Here is a 26,343-nt window from a genome sequence, read left to right as displayed (position 1 = left end):
GTGCAAATTCCAATTTCTAAAAGAAATTTGAGATTTGCATTAAGAAGCCATTCCTTGGGAGGAGGTAAGGCAGCGACAGACATCCTCCCTCAGCAGTGCACATCCAGTCTGGCAGTCAGTCACCAGGGACATTCTCTGCCCCAGGTTTGGCAAGGATTTTGAGAGCAAGGATGTCACAAGCTAAAGCAGGGCAATAAGATTTGTAGGCACCAGCAAACAGGGGCTCCACAGGGGAAGGAATTTCACACTTAGCTTCATTAAATCCATCTCTTTGCAAGACAGGAAAAACAATCACCCAAAGCAGCTAGATTATAATGACACAATCTGACACGGAGCCAGATGACATTTTCTGATTTTATTTGAAGTTGATACCTTGAGACAAGGCATAACAACTGAGAGGATCACACCAGTAAGAAGGTAGCAGGGACCTTTGTGCCTCCCTCCCACTCAACTCCATGATTTCCAGTGCAGAGTATTAAAAATAAACCACTGTAGCCTAACAAACTGCAGAGTGAGGCAGTGAAGAAAGGCAAGAGATTTGCAACGATGAAAACGGTTATTATAAACTTATTTTAGAAGCTTCAAGAGTGATGCAAAGAAGTGTTCCATATCGAGTAACTGCAAATAACCACTTTCCAAAATGAACAGTAGCAACTTCACCATGCAAAAATTTAATTCCTTGTATTTTCATGCAAAATATGCAATGGTTAATAATCCCAATTCCATATTTCCAAATTCATTGGAGAAGGCAAATTATTGCAACACCCACACAACTTTGCTGATAAACTCTGCAATGAGTGCAAGTTTCCAGCCCTGTAGAGAAGTCCTGATCCCCAATTTACATTACAGGAAAGAAATGAGAGGGCTTAAATCCAAGGAGTTTCCCAAGAACTTTCATTGCTTTTTTTTTTTTTTTTCCACTTACAAAATAACAGCCCAAGCTGTAACCATAAATGGTATTAAAAAGCTGATTTGAGGAAGCTCAGATCACTCTTCAGACTACAGAGATTATGCAAAGCTGTTGGATCCCTTTGATCTGATCCATTAAAGTAAAACAGTTTTCATCTGTGCTACTGCATACCTCAAAAACAAAACACACAGTGCTTCAGTTGAGGATGACATATAATTTATTCATATAATTCACAAGTAGTTGGACACTACTCAGTTTAGTCTCCATATGCAAGTGATTTACACAAACATATAATACTAAAATTGATTGCTTAGAAGGTAAAAAATACCATGGGTATGAAATGCCATGGTAGATGCTGTTCAATATACTACACAATCTTAGTGTCAGACACTTTTACTCGTTTATGCTTTTAGAAAAAAAAGGCAATTTGCCATTTTATCTTTTTTAAATAAGTAGTCTGGGAAACTCAAGTGGGTTTGCTCTAAACTTTCTCATCAATTATTTGTCCCAGGTGTCTGGGAACTGAACTGAGAACCAAAACAATGGTTTTAGTAGTTAAAAAAAGAAAAAAAGAAAACAAAGAAAAAAAAAGATTTTCGTTCCTCTGAATTCACCAAGTGCAACGTAACCAAACCATATTGCCTTTCAACATGTGACACCAAATATTAACCCCTATATATTCAAAGGAATGTACAGGAATTTAGACCATGCTTCAGCATGGTGGTGATGGTCACAACAGCCTCATGGCAATTTTTGGCCCCTGTCAGTATCTGGTAGTAGCTGTGAGTGTGTTTGCAGTTTACTGTGAATGTGTTAGCATCACCAGACCACTTGGTATTCATGCAGCTGTGTCCAATAGCAATTCTGCTTAAACTCCTCTCACTGAAACTTGTATCTCATAAGCCTCATTAATTCTGCATTGAGCTTATAATGTCTGCATGGAGAAAATCGGACTTTAATGTGTTTGCCTGCATCGGATTAAATTATACACATTATCTTCTAGATGAGGTCCAAACACATAATTTGCTTGAAATGCCAGTAGTTATCTTAAAACATACCAAGAAGTTAAAAAGCTGTCACAATACGAGATCCAGCTACTTATTCCACATATACAAAAACACGGCTAGAGAAATACGATTCAATTGTCAATGCCAAATTATGAGGAAAGTCTAAAAAAATAGAAAAACTCTGATACTTGGACATCAATTGAGAATGTCACACTGCATAATGGGGCAACATGAGCACCCACTCAAAATGAGAAATCCCCACCGAGAGAAGCAGAAGGGGAATCCAGTACTTGTGACAAAATAGATGGGTACTGCACCAAAAACATGCATACAATCGCCATGGTCATTCAGTATGCTAGTGATGGTCTAAACAGTGAGCTAACACAAGAGTGAGACAGTGTTTCCAAATCAAATTGAATGAGAAACTACATATTGATTAAGCTTTCTGACGCAGCAAAATGAGGGCACAAAGCCATCTCCGGGTTCTGGAGCTGTTTCAAGATTCGCTTATGGAATTTCTCTCTGATGCGGTTGAACTCCATGATGTCCAGAGGATCTTCTTCAATCCAGAACTTGTGGAATTCATGCATTAGGTAGCCTGCATCATAAAAAATGAGTAGATGAAATAAATACAGTGGGTAAAGATCACATACAAAATTAGGAAGAAACCTGCAATTAACAAATACGATGTACACAGAGAATCCTGATCGATGAGGTTTGATACCTGCTAACACTATGCAGACACAAGACAACCTATTTTGGACAAACAACATATTATAGACTGGCAGAACTTAGCATGAGGTATACAAGAAGTTACTTGTGTTGACATACGGATACATGAACTTAAACATGAAACTTGATGAGTATAAAAGCAGAAGATGCTGCTGATGCTGCCTTACCAGCCTTTTCACAGAATTACAGAAGGTTAGGGGCTGGAAAGGACCTCAAAACATCACAGAATCACAGAATGCTAGGGGCTGGGAGGGACCTCAAAAGATCATCTAGCCCAACCACCCCTGCCAAAGCAGGATCACCTATATCAGATCACACAGGAATGCATCCAGGCAAGTCTTGAATCATCTCCAGAAAGGGAGACTCCACAACATCCCTGGGCAGTCTGTTCCAGTGTTCTGTCACCCCTACAGGAAAAAAATTCCTCCTCATATTTACATGAAACTTCCTATGCCTTAACTTCCACCCATTGCCCCTTGTCCTGTCATTGGGCATCACTGAGCAGAGCATGGTTCCATCTTCCTGGCACTCACCCTTTATATATTTATGAAGAGGCTGCCCCTCAGTCTTCTCCTTTCCAAACTAGAGACCCAGTTCCCTCAGTCTCCTCCTCTTTTGTTTATATTGAAGTTCTACCTCACAGATATTTCCTCATGAGAGCATTTCTTACTCTCCACTAAAGGAGACCTCACTGTTACATAGTAACACTCACCATCACATTTCCTGCATTAACATGAACAGTTTTATCTTGTCTGTGTATGACCTTGCTGGAAATGAGGAGAGGAGAGGCTGAGGGACCTGGGGCCTTTTAGTCTGGAGAAAAGAAGACTTAGAGGGGATTTGACAAATGTTTATAAGTATCTGAAGGCTGGCCAGAAGCAGGAGGACAGGCTCTGCTCACTTGCTCCTGTGATAGGACAAGGAGCAATGGGTGTAAGTTGCAGCACAGGAGGTTCCACCTCAACACAAGGGGCAACTTTTTTCTGTAAGGGTCACAGAGCACTGGAATAGGCTTCCCAGAGAGGTGGTGGTGTCTCCTTCTCTGGAGACTTTCAAGGCCTCTCTGGATGTGTTCCTCTGTGACCTGTGTTAGATAGTATTGTCCTGCTCTGGCAGGGGGGTTGGACTCGATGATCTCCTTGGGTCCCTTCCAACCCCTAATATCCTGCGATCCTGTAACATGTTCAACACTTATGTCTATGATCATTAAAAGAGAAATAAGGTGATATACAGAAACATTAACTTTTGTAAGAAAACCCCATTACAGGGAGAAACTTGATTCCAAAGTGGGTTTAACACTTCTCAGAACAAGCCCTTTACCCTCTCAGTTCTGTGCTGTCCTCAGACTCAAAAGAATTTCGCTGACAGGAAAAACATTACATCCAGCACTAGGACTTGAATGAACTGGACCCAGTCTATTGATCCCAAATTCCAGAGCAGATGAACCATTGAAGATGTATAATCCTTCATTTCAACACAGCAAAATGTACAACTAAATCTTTTGTATTCCAGAAAGTGAAGGCATTCTTTGTACAAAAGGCTTCATTGCTTCTATGCATTTATCTCTGTTGTAAGACTATTACAACACACAAGCTTCTAACTTAAATTTCAAGGTATACCTGTGTAGTGATATTTTTCCCCACCATCACTTTGAGAAAATTCATTGTAAAAATAATTTAGGTACATCTCCAGATCTTTTCCATATATTTCAACAGTCACTGGCAGTTTCATTCCAAAGAGATGTTACTTCCAAAGAAATGCTCAGTAACACACGTGGTAAAAACTTGCTATATAAAGCATAAAACATTGTTAGATCTTTACCCCCACACCTCAAATCTAGGAGATTTCCATGAGGTACCTTCTGTACTTCAGCAGTGACTGTTCAGCATGCTATTAAGCAACACAGTTTCATGCATTGCTTGTGCAGTCAGAGAAGGCAACAGAGTCCAAAAGCAGCAGACCAAACAGAACTCTTAACTTCTTATGCATCCCCATAGCCTGAAGGAGCAGAAGGGTGCGGATGAGGTGATGTAATGAATCAGCATTTAGAAGGTGTTCCTCTACCAGCAGGGCCGATGGTTGGGCAATGTAACTTTGACTTTCTGGTTCAGTCAGGCAGCCTGCAGGCATTTAGTGTAGCCTAATAGGATCTGAGTTTGAAGGAAATTTGAAGGAAACATAGAATGACTGGGGCAGAGAGAGGAGAGAAACTGCAAAAGCATAAGTGCAGGGATTTGTCAGACTCAAACAGATAATCTCTGGATGAATCATCCTTGCTCCAGGAAAATTTGTCTGTTGATGCTTCCTCTACAGTAAAGTCTATCTGATAACCCCAAGTTTTTTCCTAGAATGGCAAGCAGAATATGTAGGAACACTGACAACTTCTACTGGCCCATTACTACACTAGAGACCTGTGCAAGTTTTATCCCACTTCATAACTCATACATGTATGGGCTACAGAGACAAGAGCTATCAAGATCAGTTCTCCTTTCATTGTTGTTGTGATGGACTGGCCATGCTGAGAAGCAGACACACCAATTGTATTAGACACATCCATTTGCTAGGCCACACACATTGGGAATGTGGCAAACAGGCAGAGTAACCCTTCCAATGGGCAGATTATGTGAAGATGCATGAGTGAACATTTATGGGTGAACCTTGTAGAACAGGGTTATTGGTTGGAGTTGGTGATCCCAAAGGTCTTTTCCAACCTCAGCATTTCTGTGATACTGTGTGAATCTGTGATTCTGAGTGGTATTTAGGTAGATACTTAGCTGCCTGTCTTTATTCATCAGCCATCGACCTCTAAGGACAAAAGCTTAGCATCTAAACTGTCCGGAGTTTCTACCAGTCAGTCTATCCAGAGCAGAAACTCTGAAACCATCACAAAAGGGAGAGCTCCAATACAGTATGATATCTGCCCACATAAGACTAAGGGTGAACAAATCTTGTTCTGAAAAGACTAGACTCCTTCATGAAAGAGAAGCATAGGACACTAGCAACTGTCAGTTAAACAATAAGAAAATATTAGATGCAGAACAAAATAATGTTACTGAAATAGTCAAACATAAAAAAACAAACCTCCAACCAGCACCAAAACAAACCATGCAGACAAAGCCTAAAAAACCAGAGACACCAAAACCATTTCCAGTTGTTATAAATGTGCAGACCACTGCATTTTCACTTCTTGTTATTAGTTTCTTGCCTGTAGTAGAAGAAATATGAGAAGTTTTGCTCCTTTGGTGCAAGGATGGACAGCATATTGTGCTATAGAGGAGATGCTCAAATACAGGGGAAAGAACTGGGAAAGCATTATTTTGAGGGGGGACAATTCTCTTGAAAAGTTAAAAGGTGGAGAATAATACTTACAGGTAGATACAAATGTTAAGCCAGTGGGATTTATTCAGGCACTTGGTAGTTTGGTTTTTTTTTTTTTTTCTAAATTGGATTGGGGGTTTAGGAGTTTTGTTTTGTCTTGTTTACCCCTTGGTTTGGTAGGGCATCCGGCACAAACAAGAACTGAATACAAACTCCCTAAAAGCAGGAGAGCAAGAATAGCATAGCCCCTGTGCAGACTCACAGAATCACATAAAGTCAGGGGTTGGAAGGAACCTTGAAAGACCATCTAGTCCAGCACCCCTTGCCAGAGCAGGATCACCTATACCAGATCACACAGGAACACAGCCAGGCAGGTCTTGAATATCTGCAGAGAGGGAGACTCCACAACCTCCCTGGGCAGCCTGTTCCAGTTCCATCATCCTCACAGGGAAAAACATCTCTCTCATGTTTACATGGAACATTGCTGGCTCATGGTCAACCTTCTACCTAACCAGGACACCCAGGTCCCTCTCCCCTTCGTTGCTCTCTAGCAGGTCAGTCCCCAACCTAAACTGATACCTGGGGCTGCTCTTTCCCAAGTGCAAGACAGCAGAGAATTATTTTCCCCCCATTTTTTTTTCAAGTATGAGCAGTACAAAGCGTGAGCAGGAGTACAAATGGTGTGTTTCCCAACCCTTGCCACTTACAGAACGTCTGCTGAAAGTGAGTTAGTGTTGGTGCTTCTGGAGCAACATTGTAGAAATGGGTCTTCAGAGCTCCACTGACAAGCAGGTTGTATGCGAGATCTGTTATGTTAATGCCCACGATTGCAAAAGAATAGCTGTAAGAAAAAGAAGCAGCGACATTTGTGGAGAGTTTGTCTTCTTTCAGTGTACTGTAAGAAACAAAGATGACACTGCAGATTTTGTGTGCTACTGAGGTGCATTAATTCCCTTCTTTGGGTGAGAGAGGGGTGGGTAAACAAGAGAAACATTGATCCTGCCTGTTCTGTACACTCTAGTAGCAGTGTTTCCTTCGTGAAACATACAGTCACAGAGGAAACAGGAGTTTCACCACTGTGCCAGCATTTTCACTGCAGCACCATAGATTTGCTCCTCCAGAATAAGAACAAGCCCAGGCATGCCTCTGACACAGGGCGAGCGCTCCACACGGTGGCTGTGTTTGCAAGGTGACCCATCCTTTGCCCCACTGGAGTTCGTTACCCACAGTTGGAAACATGAGGTTTCAACAATGACTTCTAGGAAGATGTTCACATGTTTAAAAAGCCTGGGAAAATGATCCCGCTGAGTCATCAGCAGTCTCTTTCTAACTAGATATACAGGCCAAAGAACAAACCAAATCCTAAATCAGAGCATGCTGGAAACAGAAATAAGGAAATTAGACGAATGAAGTAAACTCTTGCCCTGCTAAGAGCTATCAACAAGCAAGAGCAGAACTCAGAAATTGAAAGTTATTTCTTAATTTGTGAGCCCACTGCATCAAGAACTTGACATTTCTGGTAGTGGCCATTCCCCAAGAAAACACATCATGTCCCACACTGATATTTAGTGACGAAAGCAAACTTGTTTAGTTATTCAGCAATTGTTGTTTTTCCCTCCTCTAGTCATAACTGTCTTCTGCAGACTGTCATGGGCATTTTTTAATTATCTCTATCAAGTAAACCAAAACACTTTCATTTTCTTTAACCTTTCATGTATTTTGTGTTTGTGGGGAAAAAAAGTCTAGAAGTTAATGGTAAGTTTCATAGGAAAAAAAAACCAACATGGGCATTAAAGCATATTACAGATTCTCAAATGCACTTGGAAGGAACATGCAGCTCCGTGCTCATGAATAATGCAAAGTCTCTGCTTAAGAAAAAAAAAGGCAACCTCGCCATTATTGTTCCCCTATTATACTTTTCTGAAAGCAGATCAGAAGCTGTCTGTGACAGTAAGAACTGCAAATTGATCACATTATGTGTTAAGAAGAATTAAACAGATATTCATCACTGCACTATTCACAGTACACAGAGAAAGGTTCTCTTTGCTAGAGTGCTTTTGGGTTATTTTTCTTAATTCTTACATCAGAACTGTTTTTTTCTGTAATCTTTGATCAAAACCAATGTGTGGTTAAGGCAAGAGATATTAACACTGAAATTTCCTTTTAAAAGCAACCAGGAAACACCTTTTTCCCCTCAAATCAGCATCATTGTTAACTGTTGGGCTTGTGGCAACTCTGAAAAGATTTTTAAACTTACCCGATGGCCTTATCAAACTTTTTCTTCTCCCATTCAGCTTTGCTGAGTTGGCTGAGGGAAAGAAAAAAATTAAAGTCCAGATACTGTCATATATTGCTATCTGACAAGTATTTTCTTTCACTTGCTTTGAGGTTATAATGTTGACTGAACACAGTATTTTAACTCTATTGATAAGGCTAATTGCATTTAACTCTATTTAATAACCAGATACAAAAGGACTGGCAATGCTTTATAGAATTGTTAACAAACTTGTCTCATCGTTATGAAGTATGCACCCACGTAAGTGCTCTCAGTAAAAGCCAGTTATTATCTACACTGACTGTAAAGAAGATCCACTAGACTCAAGTCTTAAGCTACATAAAAAGTTGAAAGTATTACATTCCTTTTAACTAATCAAAGATGAGTTTAGCTTTTTGTGTTTCCAAAGATACATCTGACACTCATCACTAAATACTTGATTTACTTGAGGTAGCAAACATGGGAAATACTGCTCTACTAGAAAAGATTTAATGTCCAGCCAAATTAGAAACCACTCAACAGCCAAAATGAAGGAATATTATGTCCCATTATTCAGCACAACGTAGAGCTTTTCAAGAACACAGAAGCTTTCCTCCTTAAAGCAAAATTATTTAGGGAACAGAGTGATTTCAGGCTACACTTCTGCTGTTCAACAACCTTTTCATTTACAACAGCTCCGTGATAAAACCAGTCAGCTGATACTCCACCAACCAGGTTTTAGTCTACTCACATGAAGAAAGCTTAGCAGAAAGCATGGCCTGCATTTATCACTGGCTAAAAGCAGGCACAGAACCAACCCTAACCAGCACTTTACACCTATACACACTTGTGGAAGTTTTGCCCTAGCAAGGCAGACAGAAATTTGCAAGCTTTAGATCCCAAATTATAGGCATCCATTTGTGAAATTGTTGTAAGTACAGTATTTAAAAAGTAAGTATTTTAGATGCTAAGAGGCTCATACCTATCCTGACCTGAGTGTTAAGAGGTGGCATGCATGAGGACAAACTTCATCTCCTAAATGGCTTACTGTACAGGATTCTATCAGTCTTCACCTGTTTGCTAAAATCTTAACCATCTTTGGAAGCTGTGGCATAACATCATTAAAAAACAACCCAAGCAAACATTGAAAAATAAAGTTGGCACATGTAGGACGTGGGCAAGCTAATACAGTTCAACAGAAACAGAAGCTACATTGATCATGATCACATCACAATCCAGCATGGCTTCTAAGCAACCACAGCAGGAAGAACATCGTGGGCACCAGCCAGCAGTATCGGTCTTTTACTGAATGTCCTTTCAAGGGATTGACATTCCATGTGCTCACACAGCACTGCAAGACTCTCCAGCTCTGCTAACAAGTCCTTGGCCTAGACAACATTTGATTATCAAGTCAGTCACAGCTGTTGTGGCACTGCTCAAGACTTTTTCCCTATAGGTAGACGTCACTCAAGTTCCTTAAGCCTGATACTAAATAGATCTAAAATACGGTGCTTTAGCTGCAATCAGACAAGGCTGAATTCATCCTTTATACATAAGTATGTTCAGATATACCCAGTGTTGCACCACTGGCTATACCTGAGTTAACTTCATAGAATGGAACATGGGAATCTTGGTGTTGCAACAAAGACTTTCACTTTATAAGATGCTAATGTGCAGTATGGGTTGATCTTTATTTACATGTCAGGTCTCATAAAACCAAGAGAAAAGAAAAAAAAAAATACCTTAGATCCTTCTTAGTGACTTCCCTTCATTATGAAAAGAAAAAAAAAGAATTAAAATAAAGGCAAATAAAAATACAAAATCACTTGAAATTAGAAGTAGAAGTGAAAACATCTAACGCTAAGTGTAACTATTTGCAAGATTCAGTAAGTTTGCCTCCTGGTCTCGATCTCTTTTCAGGATCAGTGGCAATACCCAAGCACATGCCCAAACAAACTAAAAAGAATAAACCAACCCAAAAGCTCAGCCCCCTCCTCTAGCCACCAGCCAGCACTCTCTTATTTTTTTCCTGGTCTCAAGCATTACCTGTATTTAGGATGAAGTGAATCAGAGAGAACTTGAAGAGCTATCTCAGTGTCCCATTCAGCAAAATACCTGCAGATATATATATTTAGGGTTGTTACAGAAACACAACACAAAAAGCATCTTAACTCACACTAAGCTGTCCACACACACCATTTTAAAGGTCACTACACGTGTTACACAATATGAGTAGCACTTAACATGGTAAATTCATTAATCTAGCACACAGGCACCCAAAATGAAAGATGAAAGCAGCTTCAAATTTCAAATGCAATCCTCTAAGTGCTTATTGAATGTGCATTACCACAGTCCCCTTTCTACCCATCCTACAGAAAATTGTTGCTTATTACTAGAGCATGCTGGCTGTTGAGCTCAAGAGAAAGCAGTCCAGGCTTCTTGATCTGGGATACTCATTAAAGCAAGATAAGAGTCATCACTGGAAACTAAGTGAAATACATAGCAGGGATTCATCTCCAGTGGAAGCTTGAAGCAGGTGTCAAAGAGTCCAGATCATCACCTGAACTTTGCTAGAGAATGACATACAGACAGTAGATGATTTATGTCCTCCTACTTGTAAAAGCAGAAAAGACTACTTTTTTCCCTCATAGGCAGAGGGTTCTTTTATGAAATGTCTCCAGTGTTTCCAAGCTACATCTCTTTACCTGCAGTAGATACATGGGCTGGAGGAAATAGCAGGCATTCATTGACTCCCAAATTAACAGTAACAGATGTGGTACCAACACCTAGTGTGTGATACAGAAAGGAACAGTGATGTAAAATCACTGCTTAATTTTGAATATCAACAGAAACAAGTAGTCATTCAACTGCCATCAGTGGCTGCATTTCAAATGTGTTGCCTAAGAATTCAGCATGAAATTCCCAAGCAAGAAAGCTGAGCAGTAACATAAACTTCCCACCTACACACTTCCAGGGCTTTTTGTACAAGTAGAGCTAGATAGAGGTGAAAATATGCTTCACAGTTTCTTTCTTGTAGGAAGAGACTGCTAACTTACTGTGTCAGAGAAACTTAAGTGAAGAGGAAAAAAAGGAGAAGAAAAATATGCTTATCAGCTTAGCAAGTGGTATTACTGAGTTAAATCAGGAATACTGAAAGCAAGGAGATGCTTCTGGAAAGAGACATCCCCCAGAAAACTGGGCCAGCAAATAAATTCTTTCACTTTTTTACATGAAGTGCTTAACACTTTCATAAGTTATTCCCACGTGCTAAAAATCTACAAGTAATAAGTTTCTTAATTACTTCAGACACACATAAACCCATCTACAGAGGAATATACTTACACCAAGTTATATAAGCCCAGAAGACCCATCCCTCTAAAGTCTGTTTTAGGATCGTCACCTTGGAAACCAATTTCACACCACTGCTTTGAGATCCGAGCTTTCAGTGGTGAATTGGGCTTCAAGCATTTCCACAACTAGGAGGATTACAGGTAAAAGATAATTAAACTTCCACACATTGGTATGGCTTTTTTTCCCCCTAAACTCAAACCAAGCTAAGTTCTGATGTAACATCAAAAGCATTGCTATCCTAGCAACCCAAATATAAAACCAAATTATATTCCTGGGGGTGAAGAGGGTGGCAGGTAAATCCCAAACCTTTCTTCAGCATTGTAGATATTTCAGCCCTAGAAGGCCCTTTTGACCTTATTAGCAGTTGATGTAATGTCTCACAAAAAAGACTTCTTTTGTCCATGATTTGTACATCAAACTAGCTTCTGCTTCCCATATGCACAGAGACAGGAATGGCCTGGAATTTGTTTGAAAATCACTGACAGGGTGTCAGGCAATCTGCCCTCAGGTCCCTAAGGCTCTGCAGCAATCTTTTCTCCAGCATCTTTAGCAAGTCTCTGGAAGGGTTATAAATCAAGGGTGCTGACTTGGCTACCACAGAGCTGAAAAGCAAATCAGAGAACATAAAAAAAAAAAAATCCATACAGGCACAGCAGTTGTCATCTTCATATTCAACTAAGGGCTAAGGGCTGAATCATTCATTGATCTGAGATTAAAAAAAAAGAACAAAATGAAAAAAAGACAAGCCAGACCCTCAGCTGGAATAAATCCACTTAGCTGTACTGGCCCATTGACTTTAGCACCAAAATGTCACGTTGCTAGGTACCTAAAAGCAGCCTACATCGACATGCCTGACAAACAGATACTTCTGTGCACACCTTGTGGCACATCACAAACTCACCCCTTCTGATTTCTTCATATGCCTTGGGTGTTCTCCGTAGGCTGCAAGTTGGTGAGTAAGGCCTCAAGAAATTTAGACAAAGCCTAACCATGGGAAGGAGCTGTAGGCACATTTCCCAACATGTATTTTTAATTTCAGCAATTTTAACTGCATTATAATTAAGTGCCTTAGGAAGCTTAAAACTTTAATAATTTCACTTCATAATGACTACATGAAGCATCGTTGTTTAAATCCTATTTGCTACCTTTGCTGTTCATCCATCAGCAGTAAATACAGTATTATTAATTAGTTCAATCATACTGAGTTAATCTTTCATTCATAAAGTGCTTTGCTGTTGCACATGAATAAATGATAGACACTAGGAACTCAAATTACCCATTGCAGAGATCGCATAGCAGAATACCTAGAAGAAATGAACACCAACTGGCCCATTCTTCCCCAGCTTGGGTTGGAAACGGAATGTAACCCTTGGATGTGTTTGCATTTGACATGAGAAGTCACAAAAAGCAAACCACCTGCTGTAAACGAGTGCTAATACACAGGTTACACCGGGCACAGATGGTGAAACTGATACTTTCTTCAGCATTAGGGATTTACAGCATAAGCTGCGCTGTTTAATCTCCCCTCAGACAAGCAGTTTCAAATCTGCCTTTATTCTCATGCAGTTATGTTTTAAAGCACTTATGTGACATCATTGCTGATGTGATTCTCAGGAGCACGCAGGAGACAGAATTTTGTCATCATATACAGGGAAGGAGACCACAGACAGCCCCCCTGTGCTTCTCACTTGTGATTCAATTCTCACATCCAATTCCTTGCTCTCTGGGCAGTGTAGACACCCAACTTATTTAGGAATGCTTTTCTGGAGCCAAAGGCTCTCATCAAACCTTCCACTAGGTACCTGGTATTTTCAGGAACCAGTACTGTAGTTTAGCACCTGAATCTCCCACCTCCAAGACATAAGCATCCTCAGTGGGTAAATCTGTGTGTCCTTTTAGACAAAGTCTACTCCACCCACACAAATAAGCACATTGAGCATATTTATGCATATAAGCCTATTTGGTTGCACAGGTGAAGGTGGCTAGAGCACTCCTTCAAGGGGCAGCTCTGGATTTGGGCAGCTCCTGCATGAAATTCCCACCTCACAGCAAGAAAGCCACCTTAAAGACAGGGTTCTAGACACTTACAGGAATTCTTGGACCATTTGAGGCATTCTTCACAAATAGTTATTTGCACCCAAAAGTGTTTATATAAGATGCTACTAGGATTTTTGGAAGTGCCTGGAAGCCCAGGTTTCTAAGGCAGAATTTCCAGAAGCTCTCACAGTAACTTGTGTAAAGCACTGCACTTCAAGCTACAATGTGGGAGACAGCTTCACCATCATGTGCTGTAAAAGCCCCTGGATGGGGGCAGAAGCTCAGGTAGTGCTGAAGTTCTCTCTCCCTCTCTTTCTCTCCCTCTCTCTATATATAAATACAATTTTTTAAATATCCAAACAAGTGGATTCAGTAAGAAGGTATTTTGCTTATAGATAAGCTAATTATTGGTATTCCATGTCTCTTGCCATTTCTCTGAAGCACCTCGCATCAGTTATGGTCAGAAACACGATCGTAAGAAATATTGGGGACTTGCTACTACACTATTTTGCACTCTCTTTATTATCTCCAAAATTCTTTTCTAACATAAGAGCTGTCTAGCACTCCCTCTGCTTATGGCTGCAAAATCATCTTCCTGAAAAAATACTTCTTTTCTTTTTAACTGTGCTCCAGTGCAAGGCTTCCCTGAAAGCATGAAGTAAAACCCAGTTGGTATGGTTTTCTTCACTCTGTATGCATTATCTAAACAGTGTTTTCATCTTGTTTTAATCTGAAAATGCATTTGCTGAATATAATATGTAAGCCATCATCTCCAGCCTTCCATCCCACACAATGAAATCTGGAAGTTTGCCACTGGGATACGCAGACAATGTCTTCAAAAACACAGGAAACAGAAAGTAAAAAACCAACCCTTTTATTCTGGTTAAAAGAGAAAAGTATCCTTCTCATGCTGAAGAAAGGTGTACTGAAGTAAGACACAGGGCTGTCTTCCAGAGCTGTTATCTGCAGTACTAGCTGGGTATACAGTGCTTAGATATAGTCCAGCCAAAGGAGAGGCATTCATCAAACAGGGAGCCAGCTGCTTGCTTGGTAGGTGTTACACCCAGACCAGATTAATATGCTGAGTAGTCTTATCTTAAAAACTGGTACACCATGGGGGAAGGCAACGATACCTCTTAATGTTTTAAAGAAGTCTATAAAGCAGGCTGCTTGGAGCTGACATGGATCAAAGATGTCCCTCTGAGTACCTCTTAAGCACCTACCTTCAGAAGCATTTCCTCATGTTGCGGATTCTCTGAATCATAGGGCTCTCTGCGCAGCTTTTCAACCTCTGCAATCAGATTTCTGTACCCCACAATCTGGAGCAGGCATGCCTGAAGAGATACTCCCAACCTGAGGGGGCAGGAAAGGAGGACATAATCCAACTCAATCATATGCACCCACGACACAGCACCACTGAGCACATACCCAGTTAATTCACCTGAGTAATGTTACATCAATGAATTGGAATTGACAGCCTGGCATTCTAATTACAATGGGAGAATTTCCAAGAGATCAATACTACATCAAGCAAGGCCTTGTGAAATGCATGGTCTTATTTAGTTCCCTCCTTAGATGGCAAAATTGGGGATTCTGGAAGACTTTTGAACAGTAAATGTTCACATTCCAATCTCATTCTAACTATATACAGCAGCGATGAACGCACTGCATGCCTGCGGCAGGCACATCACTGAATCTTTCCCCTCATCCAAATGGCAGCTGTTCAAACAATGCCCCCAGACCACAAAGGTGAATATCAAAAATGGGTGAGGGGAAATCCAGCAAAAAGCTGAAAATATTAATTTTGCTTCCAGACCACAAAAAGCAGCATAGAAAGGACAAAACCCCAACAGTAACACAGTTCAAAGGTCTGCCTTTAGGCAGCTTTTTCTTTCTCATGCTAAGAATCATCATAATGACTCTCTTTTTATTGTAATGAACACTTTACATTTCCTTTTTACATTTCCTGATGCAGCACTGAAAAAAAAAACAACCCAAACAACAAATAACCAAAAACCCCAACCCAAAATAAGACAAAACACCCCTAATCCCTCACCAAAACAAATGTGGCTTTCAAGGCTTTAAGTATCAACAACTTATTGAGTTTTAGGTTAAGATTTTAATTAAATACAAATTATGCAGTGCTGCCATGCTCATAAGAATATTTAATGATATATGGGAATAAATTCCTACATTTTTAATAATGCCTGAAATTATCTGAGTGCCTAGCACGAATTGGGAGGGCACAGCTAAGTCTATATCCTCACTCCTCTGCAGAACACAAGCTGCACTGATATTAAGCTGCACAGGTTCCTCATCTGCCTTATCTGCTATACTGAAACATTTTGTTCATTCCATAATACTGTTACATTGTCTGAGCAGAAGGATTTGCACTGCTTATCTTTTGAGATTAGTCTACAGAATCAGAGATGTCACCATCAGGCCATTCCTCTTGCTGCAATTTCGCACTTTTTATGGCTACAACCTCTTCAGAATAACCCATGCAGTGTGCTGCTTTTTTGCTGGTTTTTTTTTTTGTTTGATTGGGGTTTGTTGTTGTTTTGGGGATTTTTACTTTTTTAACGTTGTTTTTTTTTTTTTTACATGCTTCACCTGCTCTACCCTGCAGTTTCACACAAAGGCTGCACTTCAAAGCAAGCTGAAAAGCCTCACAAGACTGCACGTGAATTGCTGTAATGCATCACTAAACCACAGCCATAATGTTTTTAACTACTCCTCAGAACAGTTTAGAGCAGAACACTACAGGCAGTGGGGAAGCACAGTAATTTTACATTAAAAAACCCAAACGAAATATGTCTAAGTCCCAAGTTGCAAAAAAAACCATACACAAAACAAGTCACATTTGCACTTCGTCTAAAGCCACTTCAATGTTTCATGCAATGTTATTTCAGGGAGGTGTATCTAGCAGGGGAGAGTGGGAGGTGTGCAATTATTTCCTCCATTCGCCTTTTCATTATGCTTTTGCTCTTCCCCTCGCCAAGCAGGGCACATGGGTGAGCTGCTGATGCCCTCCATCTCCTTCCTGCTGTTCCTGTGCTGGCAGGGGCTGTTCTCAGAGCAGAAGCACAATCTGCCCAGGCTTGCACTCCCACTGCACTCAGCTCCAGGTGCTCCAAAGGTGGAGGTATATCATGGATTCCTTCCTCAGTTAATGTAGACTGCACATGTCACCACCTGGTTATTCAACCTACTTGCTCCCACCACTAAACACAGGCTTATCTCAGCGGTATTGACAAAGGGAAATCACTGTGGCTGCTTCTTCCTCTTCAGGTCACAGCAAGCCACAGCCTTGAAGAACAGCTGAGCGCAAACAGCCCTGGGATGCTAGCTCCGGTTTGCAAAGCTGCTACATTAACAAAAATGACTGCATAAGGATTTGCAGAAACACATCTACTATGGCACATGTCCCATTGTCCTTACCCCAGGAGATTTCAAGCCTCTACTATGCAAGGGATATCTAGAGCTTCTGAAAAAGAGACCACCTGGGTGCAGGATTTTTTACATTGAGGAGTAGGCAAACCAGTGTTTTTCCTCAGTCCTCTCTACAGAAATAACTGGCCAGCTTTTGATGAAATTTCTGCAGAAATTGGCTCATGTAAAATGAAGCATCTGCACTGAAATGTTTAGCAAAGCAATGATTCATTTAATATAAGGAGCCATTCAGTGGCAGAATGTGTTTCTATGTATGTGGCACCATCTTGCACATCCCAGGCTCCCATTCCTCAGCGATTTGAAATGGTACTTTACCAACACTGCACCCAGCTCTGGCGTCCTCAACACAAGAAGGACATGGAATGGGTCCAGAGGAGGGCCATGAAAATGATCAGGAGGCTGGAACACGTCTTATATATAGCCTGGAGAAGAGGAGGCTCAGGGGTGATCTTATTACTGTCTACAACTACCTGAAGGGGCATTGTAGCCAGGTGGGGGATGGCCTCTTCTCCCAGGCAACCAGCAATAGAACAAGGGGACACAGTCTCAAGTTGTGCCAGGGTAGGTATAGGCTGGATATTAGGAAGAAGTTCTCCCAGAGTGATTTCCCATTGGAATGGGCTGCCCAGGGAGGTGGTGGAGGCACCGTCCCTGGGGGTCTTCAAGAAAAGCCTGGATGAGGCACTTGTGCCATGGTCTAGTTGATTGGTTAGGGCTGGGTGATAGGTTGGACTGGATGATCTTGGAGGTCTCTTCCAACCTGGTGATTCTATGATTCTATGATTACAGGCTGAGCAAGCTGGAGTTGTTCAGCCTGGAGAAGACTCCAGAGGGACCTAATAGTGACCTTCCAGTACCTGAAGGGGGTCTATAAGAAGTCTGGGAAAAGGCCTGTAGTGATAGGATGAGGGACAATGGTGTGAAATTAGAGTAGATTTAGGTTGGACATTAGAAGGAAGTTCTTTACCACGAGGGTGGTGGAACACTGGAACAGGTAGCTCGGGAGGTAGTTGAGGCCCCGTTCTTGGAGATACTCAAGGTCAGGCTTGACAGTGCTCTGGACAACCTGATCTATTGGAAGATGTCCCTGCTTACATATCCTCCTCCTTACATCAGGGGGGATGAACTAGATGACCTTTGGAGGTCCTTTCCAACCCAAACCATTCTATGATTCTCTGAGTGAGGATGAAAATGAGAGACTAAGTCCTGGAAAATGTTGAGTGAAAGGGTTCTAGCCCAATAACAATGAAGCTTTTGTTCTCTGCTGAGCATATGAGCACAACCTGTATTAAACAAACAAAAAAAGAGGGCTTTTTTGGTTTATTTTGTTGTGGGTTTTTTTTTCCCCCCTAGGGTTTTCGTTTGTTTGGTTTTTTAGTATTAGGATCACTCAAAATGTAACTTAATGTTTGGGTGCCTGATTCAAACAAGCAAAAATACTGCTTACTCTGTCTTCTGAAAGACAGCATTTTTTCATAGGCAAGAGGCAATGCCATGAGAAGAATGAGGTGGTGATCTCCAGTGTAATATAAAATATTATTTAAACGAATTCTTTGTTTTTCTTAATTATTCCACCCAGTTACTCAACACTGAGAAGTGAGTACTTGACTCAGCCTGACTGCTAATGCTGCACTTTCTGATGTCCACAGGCCAGACTTTCAGCTGTGGACATTCACATTCTGCAGTTTTAGTTCATGTCACCTTCACTAATTATGTCATCACTGGTTTGTTTCTGACTTTCAGCGACCAACATCCTGTGCAATATGAAAGCACCAGAGCTGTGGAGTTCTTGCCAGATGGGCAGCCTCTCAGTAGCTGAAGCTTGAAGCACCTACTCCTTCACCACCTGCCCTTTGAGGGTTATGTGGGCAAGGTCTTATAAAGACACATCCCTGGAAAAGTTCTGTGCACACTCACAGAAGAACTTCACAGGGCTTCTCATCTATAAGAACCATACATTCTCTTTGTTTTGTTCCTCTTATTTCCTTTTCTTCTCTAAGGCATGGGTTGCTAGTTTTTCAATCCAGATGGACAATAGTCAAGTCCACAACAGTCACCTCTCAAGTTAGAGAGACAAACAGTGATCAATTCCCTTCTGATCAGTGAAGCCTCATTTCACAGCTACTCAGTTACAGTCCTTTCCACTGAGAGAGCAGGACTGGGAGGTCATCCCTATAATGAGACAAAAAAAAAAGAAAATCTATGTTTTTTCAACTGAGCTTTTGAATTTCGTTATTCCAGCAACACTTTGGGACCACCTTTCCTGTTGATGCTGCTGATCACTTGAAAGAAGAGCAGATATCAACTCGTGGATGTCTATTCTGGATTGCAGAATCACAGAATTAACCAGATTGGAAAAGATCTTTGAGATTGAGCCCAACCTATCAACCAACACCTTCTAATTAACTAGTGCCATGGTTTAAGGCCTCATCCAGTCTCCTTCTAACCACCTCCAGGGATGGTGATTCCAACACCTCCCTGGGCAGCCCATTCCAATGGCTAATTACTCTTTCTGTGAAGAACTTCCTCCTAACTTCCAGCCTAAACCTGCCCTGGCACAACTTAGGGCTGTGTGCTCTCATTCTGTCACTGTTTTTTCAAGTTTGGGAACAATGAGTCTCTCACCAATCACCTGGATAATACAATCCTCACCATTCCTCTCACTGATGCCTGACCTAGGCCATCTTGTAACTTAAGCTAGGGTCTGAAAGGTTAGGCAATCAGAAAAGTGTTATCATTTACTCTTAAAATACATGCTTGTCAATGTAATGGTTTGTTATCAATTTATTCTTGTCACTAACACCCTGTAGCATCCAAAGAATATAATCTAATCTGTATTGTTAAAATTTGTGTTTGGGTAATTAAAGGCAGGTTTAAAATGTAACCCAGTATACTGTTTATATCAGTTGGAATGAGATGATGTCTTCCATACTCAAAAAGGTCACATACAGCCTCGCTAAGAAGCCATCACTGTCACTGCCAGGACCACCTGCTTTGGTGGCATTTTATTCCTGGGGAAGTGGCCCCCACAAATCAATGCATCAACAATATACTAAGGCAGTGTGATTCATGACTTGCCTATTACAGTCACGGCAAAAGATCATTCATTTTCCCATCATATTTTTGACAGCAAAGCTGTCTGAGAGACAGAATTCATCTTCAAATTGTGTGTCACAGTAGCTATGGAGAACCAGCTCTCCATGGAGCTAAGCACCGAAGAAATCAATTCCCATTTGTTTTGTAAGGAAACTGAGAACTTACTGTGGATTTATATCTGGATTAATCCTTTTCAGCTCCATGATGTCCTCTATAGTTTTTTCAATGGCATCAGGATGAACACTTACTGAAGTTTGCAGCCGCTACAGAGAGATTTAAAACACACATCAATTCTTGTGGAAGCTACTACTCAATTGAAGTTAGCAATGGTGAATTTGATGCCCCAAACCTCCTAAGTTAAGAGCCCAGAAATCCCACCTGGATAGATATACACACACAAACGCACCTTTCCAGTCTTTTCAACCCCACTGATTAGTTTCAGAGCACTGGCCCTGTGGGAACTCGAGACACTTTGTCAAGCTATTATATCCAGTCTGTAGCATTGCTGTGGTGGGTCCTAGTGAAGATGCTCTGCACTGGGCCCTTGATTAAAAGGCAGTTCTATACTGTCTACCGAACAACACTGGAGTTGCTAGCCTTCATTTGGCATCTCTTCATTTGACATCCCTTCCCTCAACATGTTGCAGGAACACAGAAGAACAGTTTTGCTTTTCCCTTGCATGTCATTGCACTGTAGGAATGCTCCTCAAAGTTCAGTACTTAAAAATCAACAGGACCTCCAAAAAACCAAAACAAAACCAAGAAGTGGAACTTTCTGGTGCTTTGCCTCAAAACCATGCAAGTGCTTTACATGCAAGCTTTTAAGTAAGATTCTGCCCTTTTGTTTGTGCCAGAAGAACATTTGGAAGCATTATGCTGAGCAAGGACCTTATGTGACATCAGTTATGCTAACGCTGATGTAAGCTTTTCAACATCACCAATTCTCATGCCAAAAAGAAATGAACAGCTATTTAACATATACACAAATGCTTTGTAAGAAGAATTAATAGCACAACCAGTGCTACAGTGAAAGGATGTCAGAGGCTCTTCTCCATTAAGGTATTTGTAAAGAAAGCAGAGAACAAAACTCTCTTGGCTATCTATATACTGCTGCCCTCAGCCTCTTTTGTCCTTGCTTTTCAGACGAAAACCCCAAGGTGCAAAGTGCGTAAGCGACTGACTGTTGATTACAGGTAAGGAATTAAGCTATATACAACATATACTACAATACATAATTCCATCAGTGCCACAGCATACCTGTCCCTGGGGTGTGGGATGCTCTCCCTGACTTTTGCAAGCCACCTCACTATTGCAGAACCAAGATCCTCTTCCATAGAAAGCGGCTTTGATATAAAATGGTATTAAACCTTAATGTGATTTGGTGTCAGCAAACACCAGACTAAACAAGCCAACTGCACAGGATACCACAAAAAAAGAAGAATGATGATATCCTTTCACTCACCTTACTTTTTGAACCTTTCAGTGATGCCTCTGTAAGAGAACAGTATTTGAAAGCGTGTCAGACAAGCCACTGAACAATTTATTTACACGAAAGGATGAAGTCACACTCTTGTGTGACTTTCTGAACATGCAGAGAGGAACAAAAGCATGCAGAAGTAAGGATTTTGCAGTTACCTATTTTCATAGTTCTGGCAGCTCCAGGTTTGGTATTGTAACAGATCCTTTGCAATTCACATTGACCTGTTAGTTTCCTGACCACAAATTTTAGGCAGCGCCACAAGCATTTGCAGTAGAAGTACAGGCATACCTGGACAAACATCCTGGCAAAAGAAGAAGCATGAACATGAGTCTTGAGCAGAGTTTGTTTCAACAAGACCACCATCCCAGCAGAAGGTACTTTCTCACCTCCAATTCCCATTGCCTAAGGACACCTTTAAGGCAAATGCAGCATTCACTGTAAGTATTTGTCCTGCTAAACGTTAAATCAGGCTTTTTAGCCTTCACCACCACCACCAAACAACAGGCCACCCCCCAACTAAACAACCAAACAAGCCCATAAAAAAATCCAAGAAACCAAACCAAACAGAAATCCCTCACACCACCAACATCACACACAAGGCACTAGAACTGGGAGCACAGAGTAAGTCAACTCCAGAGTTCTCAAAAGAGTATTTCTATAAAAAATTATTTGTCCTCTTGAAAATAAGAGGCTGCCAATGCTTTGGTGAAACAAGGCTGCATGAGAAGGGTGCACAGCTCACTCTGTTATCATGGCTGCTGTGGATCCACAAAACCACTACTTTGCCTCTGCATCCACCTACTCCAAGCAAAGCAGCTGCTTAGCCAGACAAATATGAATTAACAGGTCCCAAAGGGTGAAGAGTGATGATCAAAGAAATCAAAGCTTCCCCTGTCCCGAGTGCTGCCAGTTCTTCCCCAGATCAGCTGTTACACAGCATTAAGTACAGAATTAACAGTAACCCAAGAAAGCTGTTGTTTAGGTACTGTGTCCAGTTGTCAGTGCCAGCAATGCAAAAGAGACTTTGGCAAACTGCATGGATTTCAGTGGAAGGCCTTGAGATGATACGACTGAGCACAGACCCTGCAAGGAGAGGCTGGGAGGGCTGGGCTTACTCATTCTGGAGCAGAAACATCTTCAAAGCTACCTAAGAGCAGCCCCCAGTGCCTGTGGGAAGATCAAGAAGAAGGAAGACCCAGGCTCTTCACAGTGATGCAATGCAGGAAGACAAGGAACAACAGTCATAGCCTGAAACATAGTAGGATCAGACTAGATATAAGGAGAATCTTTCCCTGATGAACGCAGTGTGGCTGTGCAGTCTCCTTTTCCTCAGATTTTTTTTCACCCTGACTGCAAGAAGCCCTGAGGAGCCCAGTCTGACCTCAGAGGTGAACTGCTGTGAGCAGGGGGGTGAACCACAGACCTGCTGGAGTCCTTCCCAGCCTGAATTATATCCTATGAAAGAGGAAAAAGGGAAAGGGAAAAGACAAAAAGAGAAAAGAGAAGAAAAAAGAGAAGGGTGCTTCTCATGTATGCAGCCAATTTTAAAGTTTGTTAGCATTTCAGCTGCTACCAAAGCCCACATAAAGCTACGACAATTAACACACCCAGAAAGCAGATTTCATGGGCATAACTTACTAGAGAGAAGAAAGTTAAAAGCTGTCCAATAGCTATGAAGGCACAGATTCTACCATGTTACACAACTGTCAACCCCTATAGGGTGCACTAGCACTTGAGGCTGAGGGGAGAGAATCCACCCAGGGTCCTTAGGTTTGGAAGCACAGCTCAGAAAAGGCAAAGACATGGTTCTGGGTGTGAGAAATATATGTTTGATCTGATCAATTCGAGGCAAGAGGTCACAGACAAGGAGGAAGGGGGGGTTGAATAAAACTGTATTCCTGCTTGCACCACCATCGCAAAGGTATGCAATAGGCTTAAGATAAGAGTAATTAGATTGGCAAGGAGGGAGGCATGTGGAAGAGATAGTCTTTTGCATATTTGAATGGAAATGCATTCCTCCTGGTGCCACCTTTCTACATGAGCAAACAGAAGAACAAGGACTTAGAAGTTCATGAGGAAGACACTTAAGACCCTTTACTTCAAAGATTACCAGAGGGACCACCGGATAAAAGGAGACCTGTGTGGAAGAGACATCTCACATTCCTAAGAACTGATAAAGAAAACCCAACCTTTTCTTAGAACTTAGTAATGAATATGTTATAAAATAAGGTATAGAAAGAGACAACTGAAGGCAAAGGGTGTGCATTAGGGTAGAGCAGATCCTCCCCACGCACTCAGGCCTGTACATTGCTTGATTCCTGCAACTCTATATTAAAGCCTTAACTTGCATGAACGCCAGTTTGTGCCTGTTATTTATGACATGGGCAACGGGCTCTAGGTGGCCCAGCTAGAGCAGTCAGGTGGACTAGATGACCTCCAGATGTCCTTTCTGACCTCAACCTCTCTGTCATTATATTTGATGACTGTTATTATGGGAAAACATCAATACAGCTTTGATACGCCAGATTGCTATTAAATGGTCAAAAGTATTCAGTCTATTATTTTCCAAGGCTGTGTGGAGCCATCATTAGCCCATTATTTCCTCCACATAGTGTTTCTGCTGTCAAAGGACAGTTATTTGTTAGGAGACTGTATTACCCTTTGCAATGGAGAGCTTGAATTGCTCCATCATTTCCTACAAACGTTCCGAGGGGCATGGTGTAGTAGGACATTCAGGGAAGAGAAGTTAACTCACAGCAAGGTCCACACAGGACTTCAATCTGCTTTACATTCACTTCAATTTAATCTCCTTGGAAGGAAGATTAAGCTTTAAAAGCATCCACTTCATCTTCACACTTACAGTTAATTCATTTAACACTCCCAAACGTCTGCATGCAGGCAACCCCCTTGTCTTCATGCAATAGGAAGTCTCTATTTTAGATACAAAGTTGTGGTGGAAGGTCCAAATTATACCTAAAATATCCAAGATACGTCTGTGCATGTCCTAAACACCTACCTACATACCCACCTTGCCCCCTGCCCTTCTTCCCAGGTGGAAGAGCAGACAAAAGCCTTGGTGCCTCTTCGTTGGCCACAGAGACATCATATTGGACTTGTTTTGCACCCTGCTTTGGTTTTGGTAAACACAGGTTGCTGGTGCTAGGCTTTTCTGCTGAAATAACCTAGATTGGTTCTAGGGGTGTTTTTTGTCAGTTGTTGTTGGTCATTCACCACAATGCTTAAAAACTAAGGCAACATGTTTGCTGCTGCTGCTTTTGTTTTGCTTGCTGTTTGCTTTGTGGGTAGTTGGGAACTTGCCTTCCCCCCACGGACGGAAGACGTTGACTCTGCCCATCTTCTGAACTGAGCCAGGGGTCTAAGGCGGCTTGCCCCGCACCGGGAAACAGCTGCGCACCTGAGCTCAGCCGAGCCTGGCTCGGTTTGACTCTAGCCAAGTCTAGGTAGCGACCTAGCAATGGCCTAGCAATGAGTTGCGACACTGGGACATGCCGGTGCACCGCTCCAGCCCGAGGGCCGACTCCTTTGCTATACACAGCACCCAATCGGACTGCTCCAGCCTGCAAACCTGGATCCTGCTTAGCCCAGGTGGCTGACCACTCCCATAGCTTCCTGAGAATCACAGAGGAACGTTCTGCTTCGCGTCCCTGGGTCTTCTCAGACAACGTGCTCAATTGGCACTAGGCAGCAGCAAGCCGCTCCCTCCGGCCCCTGCTCTGCACCATCCCCACGTGGTAGGACACCACATGGCTGGGACTATGTTTTTCCTCATCTGTGCTTCTGCACACACATTTGGATTACAATATTGAGGCTCTAGACAGTAAGCAAACCAACTCTCTTTTCCACAGTTTGCGAAAATTTATGTTTGTCTTTAACCTTGAAGCGGCCATTTGTGCTGCAGGACTCTTCATCACTTCAAACTTCTAAAACCTTTGCTAAAGTACCTTCAATCATAGAATCAACCAGGTTGGAAGAGACTTCCAAGATCATCCAGTCCAACCTAGCACCCAGCCCTAGCCAGTCAACTAGACCATGGCACTAAGTGCCTCAGCCAGGCTTTTCTTGAACACCTCTAGGGATGGCGACTCCACCACCTCCCTGGGCAGCCCATTCCATCTGATGTAAATCCATCTGATTGTATCTATACATTTTGCAAACATAGTTTTACCAACTGATTAAAAGTATTTGTGTAATTTATGTGTGCGTGTGAATTGTAAATAAGTTTGGGGAGATTTTCTTACCTATATTTAATAAACTATTTAATATTTTTTATAGCTGCATCATTACAGTTCACTTCTAACCCAGATTCAAACCCCCCAACAAAAGTGAAACCTAAAGAGGAATTACTCCCACGTTAGAATCAAGTTTAAGATACACAAGAAAGTTTCAATTGCCAGCACTGAAATATTAGAGATGTCGTGTAATTTTCCCTCTACCACCCCCAAAGGTATGCCAGAGCACAGTACTGTGTTCATATGTGCTTCACAGCAGCTTATGACCTCCAGTACTAAGAACAAGAGTAGTTACTAGAAAGGACGTCCATTATCAGCCAAGCAATCTTTCAGATTCCAACAGCCAGAAGAAATATAAGACAGTTAAGAGTCAATTTCATAAACAGTCAGCTTATACTTTTAACTGCCACCTGTGGTAGTGATGTGGAAAAAAAACAAACCATTGGATATTCTGG

At 41.6% G+C, this 26,343-nt stretch overlaps 1 protein-coding gene across 4 annotated transcripts in view; it reads right to left on the bottom strand.

Annotated features, from left to right (window-relative positions):
* Nucleotides 1-340: 340 nt before the first annotated feature.
* The window catches only part of ELMOD1 (ELMO domain containing 1), a 54,916-nt gene continuing 28,913 nt past the window's right edge, over nt 341-26,343 (bottom strand). For 3 of the 4 annotated variants that reach the window (XM_064171005.1, XM_064171012.1, XM_064171019.1), the window contains exons 3-12: nt 21,794-21,939; nt 21,621-21,649; nt 20,324-20,421; nt 14,833-14,962; nt 11,564-11,697; nt 10,268-10,336; nt 9,964-9,987; nt 8,225-8,275; nt 6,675-6,808; nt 341-2,515 (exon numbers count right to left, since the gene is read on the bottom strand). In XM_064171005.1, coding sequence (XP_064027075.1) covers nt 2,343-2,515; nt 6,675-6,808; nt 8,225-8,275; nt 9,964-9,987; nt 10,268-10,336; nt 11,564-11,697; nt 14,833-14,962; nt 20,324-20,421; nt 21,621-21,649; nt 21,794-21,939 — 988 coding nt within the window. In that variant the 3' untranslated portion in view covers nt 341-2,342. The remainder of the gene's footprint in view (nt 2,516-6,674; nt 6,809-8,224; nt 8,276-9,963; nt 9,988-10,267; nt 10,337-11,563; nt 11,698-14,832; nt 14,963-20,323; nt 20,422-21,620; nt 21,650-21,793; nt 21,940-26,343) is intronic. The other variant, XM_064171030.1, reaches the window with a different exon arrangement.

This window comes from Pogoniulus pusillus, chromosome 3 (genome assembly GCF_015220805.1).
Source record: "Pogoniulus pusillus isolate bPogPus1 chromosome 3, bPogPus1.pri, whole genome shotgun sequence".
Taxonomy (NCBI): Eukaryota; Metazoa; Chordata; class Aves; order Piciformes; family Lybiidae; genus Pogoniulus; species Pogoniulus pusillus.
Note: the sequence above shows the minus strand (reverse complement) of the source record. Positions and strands in the feature narration are given on the sequence as shown.